The sequence below is a fragment of the Salvelinus alpinus genome, chromosome 16 (assembly GCF_045679555.1).
Source record: "Salvelinus alpinus chromosome 16, SLU_Salpinus.1, whole genome shotgun sequence".
Taxonomy (NCBI): Eukaryota; Metazoa; Chordata; class Actinopteri; order Salmoniformes; family Salmonidae; genus Salvelinus; species Salvelinus alpinus.
The window spans coordinates 19,813,728-19,825,004 of record NC_092101.1 but is presented as its reverse complement, the minus strand read 5'-3'; the positions used below and the strand labels follow the sequence as shown (position 1 = coordinate 19,825,004).

The following is an 11,277-nucleotide window of genomic DNA, read 5'->3' as shown; positions in this document are numbered from 1 at the left end:
AAAAAAAAGCATGAGGAATCAGAAATCAATGTTTGATTCACATAAAAATGCAAAACTGCCACTAATTATTTGGAACCAAACTAGTGTGACCAATCCTGAAAACAACCACAGGGACACGAAGGCCCTTGTCGAGGATTGAGACAGTACCAGTACTTTGGACATAAGGGTTGTGTTTGGCTGTCTATTGATTCACCAAATGTGGGCAGTCAGGAGGAACAGGAAAGCAACCTAGAATGACAAGGTTGAGAATAAATGTCATCCAGGGTGATTTTAGCTCTTTTACTAAATTCCCCCCCCCCCCGTTTGAAGACACAGGAATTACCTGTGGGTGAAAGAAAATACAAGGAAAAGAAAGCAGTGCCACGGCAGTTCTTTCTTTAGGGTAGTTATGAAAACATTAATACACACACAAACTAATATTTGGACTAATTGCCAACCAGTTCTGTTATCATTCAGCATTTATCAGTGGTCTGCTGGTGGTTAGGGAACAAGGTGGTTCACTGTGTTGGCTTTATGGAACAGAAGAGGGCGTTCAAGGAGAACACTACATTATGTCCTGCCTGGACTGGCAGAACATGCTTTATTCTCAGTAGCAAACCTGCAGAGAGATCAAGCTAAACTATAAAGACCCGGATGCTGAAGAAAACTGAGTAGGTTAACTTGCACATTCAATGTCTTATGCTCTGCAGTTGAAACTTTAATTGTTGTACTTTGATTCCATAATAATGGAATTTTCTGCACGGTCCTAATCTGAACATATTAACAGGACTCTACTCCATCACATATCAGAAGTTGTATTTTCAAATGGTTACATAAATCACATGGAAATGCTCAAATATAATTGAAAGGTTAAGTACAAATCAAATGATTTTCTGACATGCTGCCAATCCTCCAGTACAAACCAACCAAATTATATATAAAAAATATATATATTCAAAATGTTAAAAAAATTCAAGCTAACGACAATATATTAATATAGATCTTCTGATGTCATACACTCATAAAAACAATTTCAATCACTCATGTCGAGGCTCTTTCATGCACCCAATATCAGTAAGTCAAAGAACATTTCTTGAAAAAATATTGCCATGTTGTGAACTATTCATCTAAGGGTCAGAAGGGAAAGAAAAGTTACAACAAAAAGCCCATTTGACAGAAAATGGACAAGGTTTCTTTTCTGGGAGTAAATTAATCTGAAGCCCTCAAAAGATATTGCTGATACACAGAAACTCCCAGCATGGATCTTAACGTGACCTCCCGATGTCCTTATCGGAGATGTAGCATGCTCTTAAACATGTTACTTCTGGCTCATTTTAACCACCACACAGGGGTAATATAAAAATTAACTCAAGTCCCCCCAAGTTAAGAAACAATAAAAATGGTAAAAATGAAATGTCTTCCCTCCCCACAGTAGACTTCTAATGCCCACCAAACCCTACTGCACACACACAGACCATCTCACCACAGGCATTCACACTCAAGCGGTCACTCTAGGAGAGAGAGGGAGATGTTAATAAAGGAAGTGGCTGGGCAGGGGCTGTGACACCGCCACCCCACCCACCTTATCCTACCATGAAACAATTTTATTCCATGCCGCCATTGTTCCACAATTTGCACGTCAGAGACTTTTCTACTCAGTCCTCATAACTTCTGGATCTTCTCAGCCACCACGATAGGGTTCTCCTTGCGTATGCGTGCTGCGGCAGCACCTCGATAGTCGTAGGGACAGTCATGTTTGTCAGAGTAGCGGTGAATGGCGCAGAACAGGTTACCACAGCGACAAGCGAAGCCTAGTGAGTGAGGAGATGGACAAAGTTTTAAATTAAAATGGCTTCTTAGCAAAGAGCAATTTCTCAAGCAAGTATTTTGCTAGGACTGTCTGGGAGTGGTTTGAGTAGAAAGGGGAAAACTGAACATGAGCTGTTACTGGTAGAGCGGTTTGGAATTCTTTATTGGGCCATTGACTAATTTACCACATGAGGATGTCAACATGGAAGGCCAAAACTCGCTCCCACCAAAACAGGCTGAAACTTCAGGCGGTCTTTTCAATCAGCTCTTACACTAAAAAGGGCATTATAACAATTTTCACAGTATTATTCAAACCTCAGTGTGGAAATACAGTACCAATCAAAGGTTTGGACACACCTACTCATTCAAGGGTTCTTATTTTTTTCTTCATTTTCTACATTCTAAAATAGTGAGGACATCAAATCTATGAAATAACACATACGTGTAGAAACCTCTTTTTTTTAACAAATCAAAATAATGTTTTCTATTTAGATTCTTCAAAGTAGCTACCCTTTGCCTTGACAGCTTTGCACTCTTGGCATTCTCTCAACCAGCTTCATGAAGAATGCTTTTCCAACAGTCTTGAAGGAGTTCCCACATATGCTGAGCACTTGTTGGCTGCTTTTCCCTGTTAAGCATTTATTTGGGCTGCAATCTGAGGTGCAGTTAACGCTAATGAACTTAACCTCTGCAGCAGAGGTAACTCTGGGTCTTCCTTTGCTGTGGCGGGCCTCGTGAGAGCCAATTTCATCATAGCACTTTATGGTTTTTGCGACTGCACATGAAGAAACTTTAAAAGTTATTGAAACGTTCCGGACTAACTGACCTTCATGTCTTAAAGTAATGGACTGTCGTTTCTCTTTGCTTATTTGAGCTGTTCTTGCCATTACTTGGTCTTTTACCAAATAGGGCCATTTTCTGTATACCACACCTACCTTGTCTCAACACAACTGATTGGCTCAAATGCATTAAGGAAAGAAATTACACAAATGAACAAGGCACACCTGTTATGCAGGTGAGGTATGAAGCTGGTTGAGAGAATGCCAAGAGTGTGCAAAGTTGTCATCAAGGCAAAGGGTGGCTACTTCGAAGAATCTCAAAATATATTTTGATACTTGATTCCATATGTGTTATTTCATAGTTGATGTCGTCACTATTATTCTACAAATGTAGAAAATAGTAAATATAAAGAAAAACCCTGGAATGTATAAGTATGTCCAAACTTTTGAATGGTACTGTACATTGTAAAATTATATCAAACAATAGGCTACATTTGGGTACTAACTTTCATTGACGTAATAATACTTTTTTAAAAAAGAGTTCTGGTACGCCCCCCCAAAAAATAACACTACATCACCGATTGTCATGCTCCGAAAAAACTAAGCAAGAAAGAAGCAAATTTGGGTTACGGAAAAGAGGCCAATATGGATTGTCGATTTTGCAGAAAGAGCTTGAGGTAAGAACAGTATTAAATAAGACTTGTAACATAACCCAGGAGACCAGCTAGCTTGTGTGTGTGTGAGTAGCTAGGTTTACACCCATTGGCGACAGATTTTCATGCAAATATTAAAACATTTGCATAAAAACAACACGTAATTTCCCACCAGAGATGTATTTCCATCGAAGTTACTTGTGGTACATAAAAGGCTGTGCGTGATGACGTAGTGCACACAAAATACCTTTCGCAGTTAAATTCTCATGTACCGAATAAAAAATACAAGTTAAATGGGTTTCCATCACATTTAATTCTACTAATGGTTTTGTCCCCCCAAAAATGTCCTTTATATAGCGTGTTCCCACTCTGGTCTTGGCACGTGCACTCTAGTTGTATCTGCGTGCTATTGGCTAGAGCGCACGTATAGCCTACATGAGATTATTATGGACAAAAGAGCAAGATTTTTATTTGTCAAACAGCAGCCAAGCATCGATGATCATGTCATCAGAATAAGACCCTTGATATTTATTGAAAAGGAACATCAAGCTCATCACCTTGCACTTCCACCACCCTGTGAAGTTTATGACTTATTTCATTTGTAGCCTCCTAATAAACTGCATGCTTTCCTGGTGAGTCGTAGTGGGGGACCACACAACATGACATTGCGTGACTCCACCTTTACTTCGATATGATGGTTATATCAATAATTGCTCATAAAAGCGTTTCCTCCGGCATTTCTCGCAGAATTCATTTTACCGACAAAAAGATCCCACCTTTTTGTCGGTATTTTGTTTTGTTGACATTTGCAAAGTTCTGCGAAAAATTTTCCGTTTCCATCAGGGCTGTCATAGCATTATTTTTATCCGACATGTACTTTACTTGCATAAAAAGGTTGGACAAAACATGGTTAGAGATGAACTTGTAATGTAGGTGAAGAAAACAATTTATTGTCCCGAGTAGCTGCCATTGGCTGATGGTAGGAAATGCCTCGCATCTGCTCTGTGCATTGTTCACACTTGGCGACAATGGTCGATTTGAGGTAGAATATATTCAACCGGGAGCCTATTACAGCAATCAACCGCAAATCAAGTATTTGCTTACACTTCTACAGGCTGCAGCTCTAAGTTTTACTCCAATTTGGGAAAAATGTGCCAGTAGCTGATCAGGAGCCTGTAGATCAGACTAAAAAGGTGTAGTGTCCACCTGGCTTAAAACCCTCTTCAGTCTTACCCGTGAGGCCCACTTTCTTCCGGCAAGTGAAGCATCGGTTCTTCTTATTTTTGTCAGGGGTCTGATCACCATCAGACAAGGTCTGGGCTACCTCACCCACTGGCTCTGTTAAAATACAACATCTGACTGAACTTCAAACATAGATACCCATATAGGACTGTTGCTGCAGTGTAGTTATGTATTACAAGACAAGGCAGGAGGCATACCATATAACGTTACTGATGATATAGACATGGAAAACAGTTTGGAAACCAAGAAAGTATTGAGCTCCCCCCCCCTGCAGTTGTTCTAACCTGTGTTTTTGGATGTCCCCTCCTCTTCCCCATTAGCCTGGTCTGAGTCAGTGGCTCCAGTATCCTGGGAGATACTCATGGCTGTCATTTGCTGGGTTACTGGGCTGGGGGAGCTGGGACTAAAGACACACATACACACTCAGACCAATAATGAGTTGATCAACTGAAACCATAATCCAATATTAAGCCCAGGAGAAAGACTAGGGAACTCCAAAACACGATGATAAACCAAAGTCTCTTGAGCAACAGCTTACTGTCAATTGAACGGATTCCATTTAGCAGTCTGGGTGTTTGTTTGCAGAGACAAGCTGATTCTCTGTCAGCATACCTGGATGTCCTTTCCTCGGGCGGAGTGATCCCTTCCGCGCTGGGTTCCGCTGTCTTGCGCTTCACCGACACACCAGCTGCTCCCGGGGACCCCACTGGCGATGAAGCAACCGAGCCTGTAGACAAACCACGTTTATTGTTTGTGACTATGAATGACCTTTTACTTATGTTGAATCATGGCTTCAATGAACAAAAAAAAAAGTGTTTCACAAACTGATAAATCACTATTGCTTTATAATGCCAAGGTTTTGGTAGCGATTGCTACCTCCTCCAGCCCCCCCATTTTATGTCCCTCTCCCATCTTCCTACCTTTCTCACCTGGGGGGCTGGAACGGCTCACGCCCTGTTGTCTCTGCAGGTGTTCCTTGTAGCAGACTGAGCACATGCCGTTGGTGCGGGGATTACCATAGAAACCGCAGCCCATAGTGCAAAGCATTGGCACTTGCGTCCGATTGGTCTCCTGAGCCATGCTCTCTGACAAAGGGAGGGGGGGGGGGGGGACAGGAAATTCCTGAAATGAGGTTGAAGAGTTAGTCAAACTAGTGGCCATTTGTTTACATGAACATTCTTAACAAACGGGCTAAAAGAGCTTGGAGACCAGCAGGAGAGCAGTTGAGTGGTTCTGCTAAGAGTTAGTGGTTCTGCTAGGAGTAGGTACGAATGATTGATAAATGGTTTAGTTTATTAGAGATGATCTTGACAGTATTGGTGATGAGTGATCAATTTGTTAGATACAATACAAATACGGTTTCTTGTTACTAGCAGGGAGGCTACCCAATTCAGAGGCTGTACTTATTCTGTTAAATTAGGTTTAGAATTTGACACCCATAACATACAGTCGCTTTCAAAACACAAAATCAACTTATTCACTTCACTTGAATGGTCTCATATCATTGACCGTGGGAAAACCAGTAGCTACAGCGCATTCAATAACCTTTTCCACTTTGTTACATTACAGCCTTATTCTAAAATGTATTACATTTATAAGAAAAACAATCTACACACAATACCCCATAATGACAAAGCAAAAACGGGTGGTCTCCCGGGTGGCGCAGTGGTCTAGAGTCTCTGGGTTCACGCCCAGGCTCTGTCGCAGCCGGCCGCAACCGGGAGGTCCGTGGGGCGACGCACAATTGGCATAGCGTCGTACGGGTTAGGGAGGGTTTGGCCGGCAGGGATATCCTTGTCTCAGTATGTAAAATGTAATAAAATGCATGCACTCTACTGTAAGTCGCTCTGGATAAGAGCGTCTGCTAAATGACAAAAAAAAAGAAAAAAAAAAGCCTTTTTTTTTTTTTTGCAAATGTATAACCCCCCCAGAAATATCACATTTACAAAAGTATTCAGACCCTTTACTCAGTACTTTGTTGAAGCAACTTTGGCAGTGATTACAGCCTTGAGTCTTCTTGGGTATGACGCTACAAGCTTGGCATGCCTGTATTTGGGGAGTTTCTCCCATTCTTATCTGCAGATCCTCTCAAGCTCTGTCAGATCTCTCCAGAGATGTTTAATCGGGTTCAAGTCCAGGCCACTCAAGGTCATTGAGACGTGTCCCGAAGCCACTCCTGCTTGGTCTGGCTGTGTGCTTAAGAGTCGTTGTCCTGTTGGAAGGTGAACCTTCGCCCCCTGTCTGAGGTCCTGAGCACTGGAGCTGGTTTTCATCAAGGATCTCTCTGTACTTTGCTCTGTTCATCTTTCCCCTTGATCCTGACTAGTCTCCCAGTCCCTGCCGCTGAAAAACATCCCCACAGCATGATGCTGCCACCACCATGCTTCACTGTAGGGATGGTGTCATGGTTCCCAAAGACATGACGCTTGGCATTCAGGACAAATAGTTAAATCTTGGTTTCATCAGATCAGAGAATCTTGTTTCTCATGGTCTGAGTCTCCTTTAGGTGCCATTTGGCAAACTCCAAGCGGGCTGTTATGTGACTTTTACTGAGGAGTGGCTTCCGTCTGGCCACTCTACCATAAAGACCTAATTGCTGGAGTGCTGCAAAGATGGTTGTCCTTTTGGAAGGTTCTCTCATCTCCACAGAGGAACTCTGGAGCTGTCAGAGTGACCATTGGGTTCTTGGTCACCTGCCTGACCAAGGCCCTTCTCTGATTGCTCAGTTTGGCTGGGTGGCCAGCTCTAGGAAGAGTCCTGGTGGTTCCAAACTTCTTCCATTTAAGAATGATGGAGGCCACTGTGTTCTTGGGGACCTTCAAAGCTGCAGAAATATTTTTGTACCCTTCCCCAGATCTGTGCCCCGACACAATCCTGTCTCGGTGCTCTATGGACAATACCTTCGACCTCATGGCTTGGTTTTTGCTCTGACATGCACCGTTAACTGTGGGACATTATATAGACAGGTGTGTGCCTTTCCAAATCATATCCAAGGGTCTGAATACTTATGTAAATATGGTTTTTGTATTTAAGACATTTGCAAAAAAATATAAGCACCTGTTTTCGCTTCGTCATTATGGTATATTTTATGTAGATTGATGAGGAACATTTTAATTTCATAAATTTGAGAATAAGGCTGTAACGTAACAAAATGTGGAAAAGGGGTCTGAATACTTTCCGAATGCACTGTACATATCATAATACCCCTATTCATCTTGTATTGAATACAACTGACTTTTTCCTCATTTGTGTTTTTGCGTGTCAAAAAAGATGCATATCAATTAAAACTATTTGACATGTCAATTAACACTATTTGACGTGTCACATAAGCTTGTTGACCAATCAGGACCTGAATACACAATTTAACAAGTTAATACATTTTTTACGTAGATATTACACATTGATTACAATACCACTTGAATTTCATATGACACAAAGATTCATTGCTATGATGCTTGTAAAGTTGTCTCGGGCACCTACAGTGCTGGTAATAAAAAAAAAAGCTAGCTAGCTCATGGATGCAAACAATGTTCTTTCCAAAAAACGACAATCTGTTTCAGTAGCTATTGTTAGCAATTGTGCAAGTTCTCCCACTTAAAAAGATGAGAGAGGCCTGTAATTTTCATCATAGGTACACTTCAACTATGACAGACAAAATGAGGGAAGAAATCCAGAAAATCACATTGTAGGATTTTTAATGAATTTATTTGCAAATTATGGTGGAAAATAAGTATTTGGTCACCTACAAACAAGCAAGATTTCTGGCTCTCACAGACCTGCAACTTCTTCTTTAAGAGGCTCATCTGTCCTCCACTCGTTACCTGTATTAATGGCACCTGTTTGAACTTGTTATCAGTATAAAAGACACCTGTCCACAAACTCAAACAGTCACACTCCAAACTCCACTATGGCCAAGACCAAAGAGCTGTCAAAGGACACCAGAAACAAAATTGTAGACCTGCACCAGGCTGGGAAGACTGAATCTGCAATAGGTAAGCAGCTTGGTTTGAAGAAATCAACTGTGGGAGCAATTATTAGGAAATGGAAGACATACAAGACCACTGATAATCTCCCTCGATCTGGGGCTCCACGCAAGATCTCACCCCGTGGGGTCAAAATGATCACAAGAACGGGGAGCAAAAATCCCAGAACCACACGGGGGGACCTAGTAAATGACCTGCAGAGAGCTGGGACCAAAGTAACAAAGCCTACCATCAGTAACACACTACGCTGCCAGGGACTCAAATCCTGCAGTGCCAGACGTGTCCCCCTGCTTAAGCCAGTACATGTCCAGGCCCGTCTGAAGTTTGCTAGAGAGCATTTGGATGATCCAGAAGAAGATTGGGAGAATGTCATATGGTCAGATGAAACCAAAATAGAACTTTTTGGTAAAAACTCAACTCGTCGTGTTTGGAGGACAAAGAATGCTGAGTTGCATCCAAAGAACACCATACCTACTGTGAAGCATGGGGGTAAAAACATCATGCTTTGGGGCTGTTTTTCTGCAAAGGGACCAGGACGACTGATCCGTGTAAAGGAAAGAATGAATGGGGCCATGTATCGTGAGATTCTGAGTGAAAACCTCCTTCCATCAGCAAGGGCATTGAAGATGAAACGTGGCTGGGTCTTTCAGCATGACAATGATCCCAAACACACCGCCCGGGCAACGAAGGAGTGGCTTCGTAAGAAGCATTTCAAGGTCCTGGAGTGGCCTAGCCAGTCTCCAGATCTCAACCCCATAGAAAATCTTTGGAGGGAGTTGAAAGTCCGTGTTGCCCAGCAACAGCCCCAAAACATCACTGCTCTAGAGGAGATCTGCATGGAGGAATGGGCCAAAATACCAGCAACAGTGTGTGAAAACCTTGTGAAGACTTACAGAAAACGTTTGACCTCTGTCATTGCCAACAGGGTATATAACAAAGTATTGAGATAAACTTTTGTTATTGACCAAATACTTATTTTCCACCATAATTTGCAAATAAATTCATTAAAAATCCTACAATGTGATTTTCTGGATTTTTTCCCTCATTTTGTCTGTCATAGTTGAAGTGTACCTATGATGAAAATTACAGGGGGGGGGGGGGGGGGATACACTGGTTATTGAGTAGACTGATACCCAATCCTTAGGTAAAGCTGTACAGTGCAATATGAATGTGAACACACAATAGGCTGACTGGGGAGGTGATTTCAGTCCCTGTTGTAGCGCTTATATTTGCGTAAACTCTAAACAGTTGTGTTCTGTGGGTGTTACCGAGTAGACTGATACCCCATTTCATTGATTCACATTCCAACCTTGTTCAACATTATTCTAAATATGGCATGAGTAAACCAATTCTAACCTTCATCACTTTCAAAGAGGTACTTTTATTTTTAAGCGAAACCGAAAATTCCACTATGGTGCCTAATCCTTATTGTGGCTACCTTCACAACCATTAACCCAGTCTGGTCGAGCCTCATGAAGCTAACTGACTGCTTTTATAAGGTTAGCTTTGGGCAACACGGTTTAGTAGCTGTCTAGCTATTTATTTTCATGAACTGAAGTTCAATTTCAATAAGCGAACAACAAGTGGCTACCTAGCTAATACTTAGGATTCCGAAATCATTGCTAAGAATAATGAAGATGACTGCAGTTTCTACTGGTCATTGTTTTCAGGCTGGTTGTATTGGTGCTAGCTAGGTACCAAGCTAAAACTAACCCTCTACCCCAGAAGTTGCGGTCCAACACAACATTCTACAATTAAACGGTGTTATTTAACGTGTCAAATTTTGTTATTTGACGTGTATCTTTGACACGCAAAGACCCAAACGACGTTCCATACTGGAATGCGCCAATTTAATCTGTTTACATTGTATGAACACAAATGAGGAAAAAGTCGGTGGTTGTATTCGCTACGTTTATTAAAAACATGAATTTCAGCACACCGCGGAAAGACTGCAGTTCTACAGAACAAACATAGGTAAGCTTCTTCAGAATTGACATTTTTACAAGAATCGACTGATGGTGACTTCCGGCGACCAGTTATCAAAACTCAACACTTCCTCCATAGAACGGAGTTGAGCGGTCCATAACTAGGTCTGGACAAGCAAAATTGAAAACACAAAATGTCTGCATTATCTTGCCAACTAGTTAGCTAGACTTCTTGCCATATACTGACAATAATAAAAAATAGCTCTGGCTAGTAAAATTAACTAGCTAGCTAAATTAGTAACTACAGCTGACTGTCATTAACCCATGTCGGATTTGGCTCAAAACAATTCCTTCCTCTCCGCTCATAACGACGTCGGCCAACAAATAACTTTAGCCTGCCCTAGAGACCTGCTAACGTTAGCTGATTGAAAACAAGGACAAGCGAAGTAATGCATGTCCTAGTTTACCTGGGTAATGTCTGAAATGAATTAGACGGATTACCTTTCAAATACAACACGACTTTCGCATAAATCACGTGGATAAAAACGAACGTTGCGTTAGCTATCATGAAGCTCTAAGCTAGTCAGAGAATGCATCGAATCGGGTTATATTAACGAAACCGTCCATTTTTTTACGCCGGAAAAGCAGTACCTGAAATACGAAGTGCTGCAGATGTCGACGACCTTGCTCTCCAGAATGTAGTAATAATCGTTACCCTTCTGTGCGCGCGGCCTGTTAACAAGCGCTAGCTCCCGACATTCGAGACAACGACTTTGACGTCATTCTAAGCGTTATTTTTCTCACAGGAATGGCCCTTTCACATCTGCCAAATACAATAACATAGAAATAAGTGTGATATAACCAAAATGCTAGTTAATGAGTCTTGTGACATTGAACATTGCTGTCA

The 11,277-nt window shown here is 41.7% G+C and overlaps 1 protein-coding gene across 3 annotated transcripts; it reads right to left on the bottom strand.

Annotated features, from left to right (window-relative positions):
- Positions 1-540: 540 nt before the first annotated feature.
- On the bottom strand, positions 541-11,180 carry LOC139541071 (AN1-type zinc finger protein 5-like). Of its 3 annotated transcripts, none has more exons than XM_071345270.1 (6): positions 11,022-11,180; positions 5,383-5,584; positions 5,075-5,189; positions 4,747-4,865; positions 4,454-4,558; positions 541-1,790 (listed from the first exon to the last, which is right to left on the bottom strand). In XM_071345270.1, exons 2-6 carry the CDS (start codon positions 5,540-5,542, stop codon positions 1,642-1,644), a joined length of 648 nt encoding a protein of 215 aa, XP_071201371.1. In that variant the 5' UTR covers positions 5,543-5,584; positions 11,022-11,180; the 3' UTR covers positions 541-1,641. The 3 variants fall into 3 exon arrangements, with proteins under 3 accessions (XP_071201371.1, XP_071201372.1, XP_071201373.1); XM_071345271.1 differs by having other exon boundaries at positions 5,392-5,584; positions 11,022-11,137; XM_071345272.1 differs by lacking the exon at positions 4,454-4,558 and having other exon boundaries at positions 779-1,790; positions 11,022-11,137.
- Between the last annotated feature and the right edge of the window lie 97 nt (positions 11,181-11,277).

Excerpts from the sequence above, each read along its gene's own strand:
- LOC139541071 (XM_071345270.1), bottom strand. The coding sequence starts at position 5,542 with ATGGCTCAGGAGACCAATCGGACGCAAGTGCCAATGCTTTGCACTATG. Across the intron at positions 5,190-5,382 it reads CAGCCCCCCAGGTGAGAAAG|GCTCGGTTGCTTCATCGCCA; the intron begins GTAGGAAGATGG and ends GTTTGTCTACAG. Across the intron at positions 4,559-4,746 it reads GGGGACATCCAAAAACACAG|AGCCAGTGGGTGAGGTAGCC; the intron begins GTTAGAACAACT and ends GTATTTTAACAG.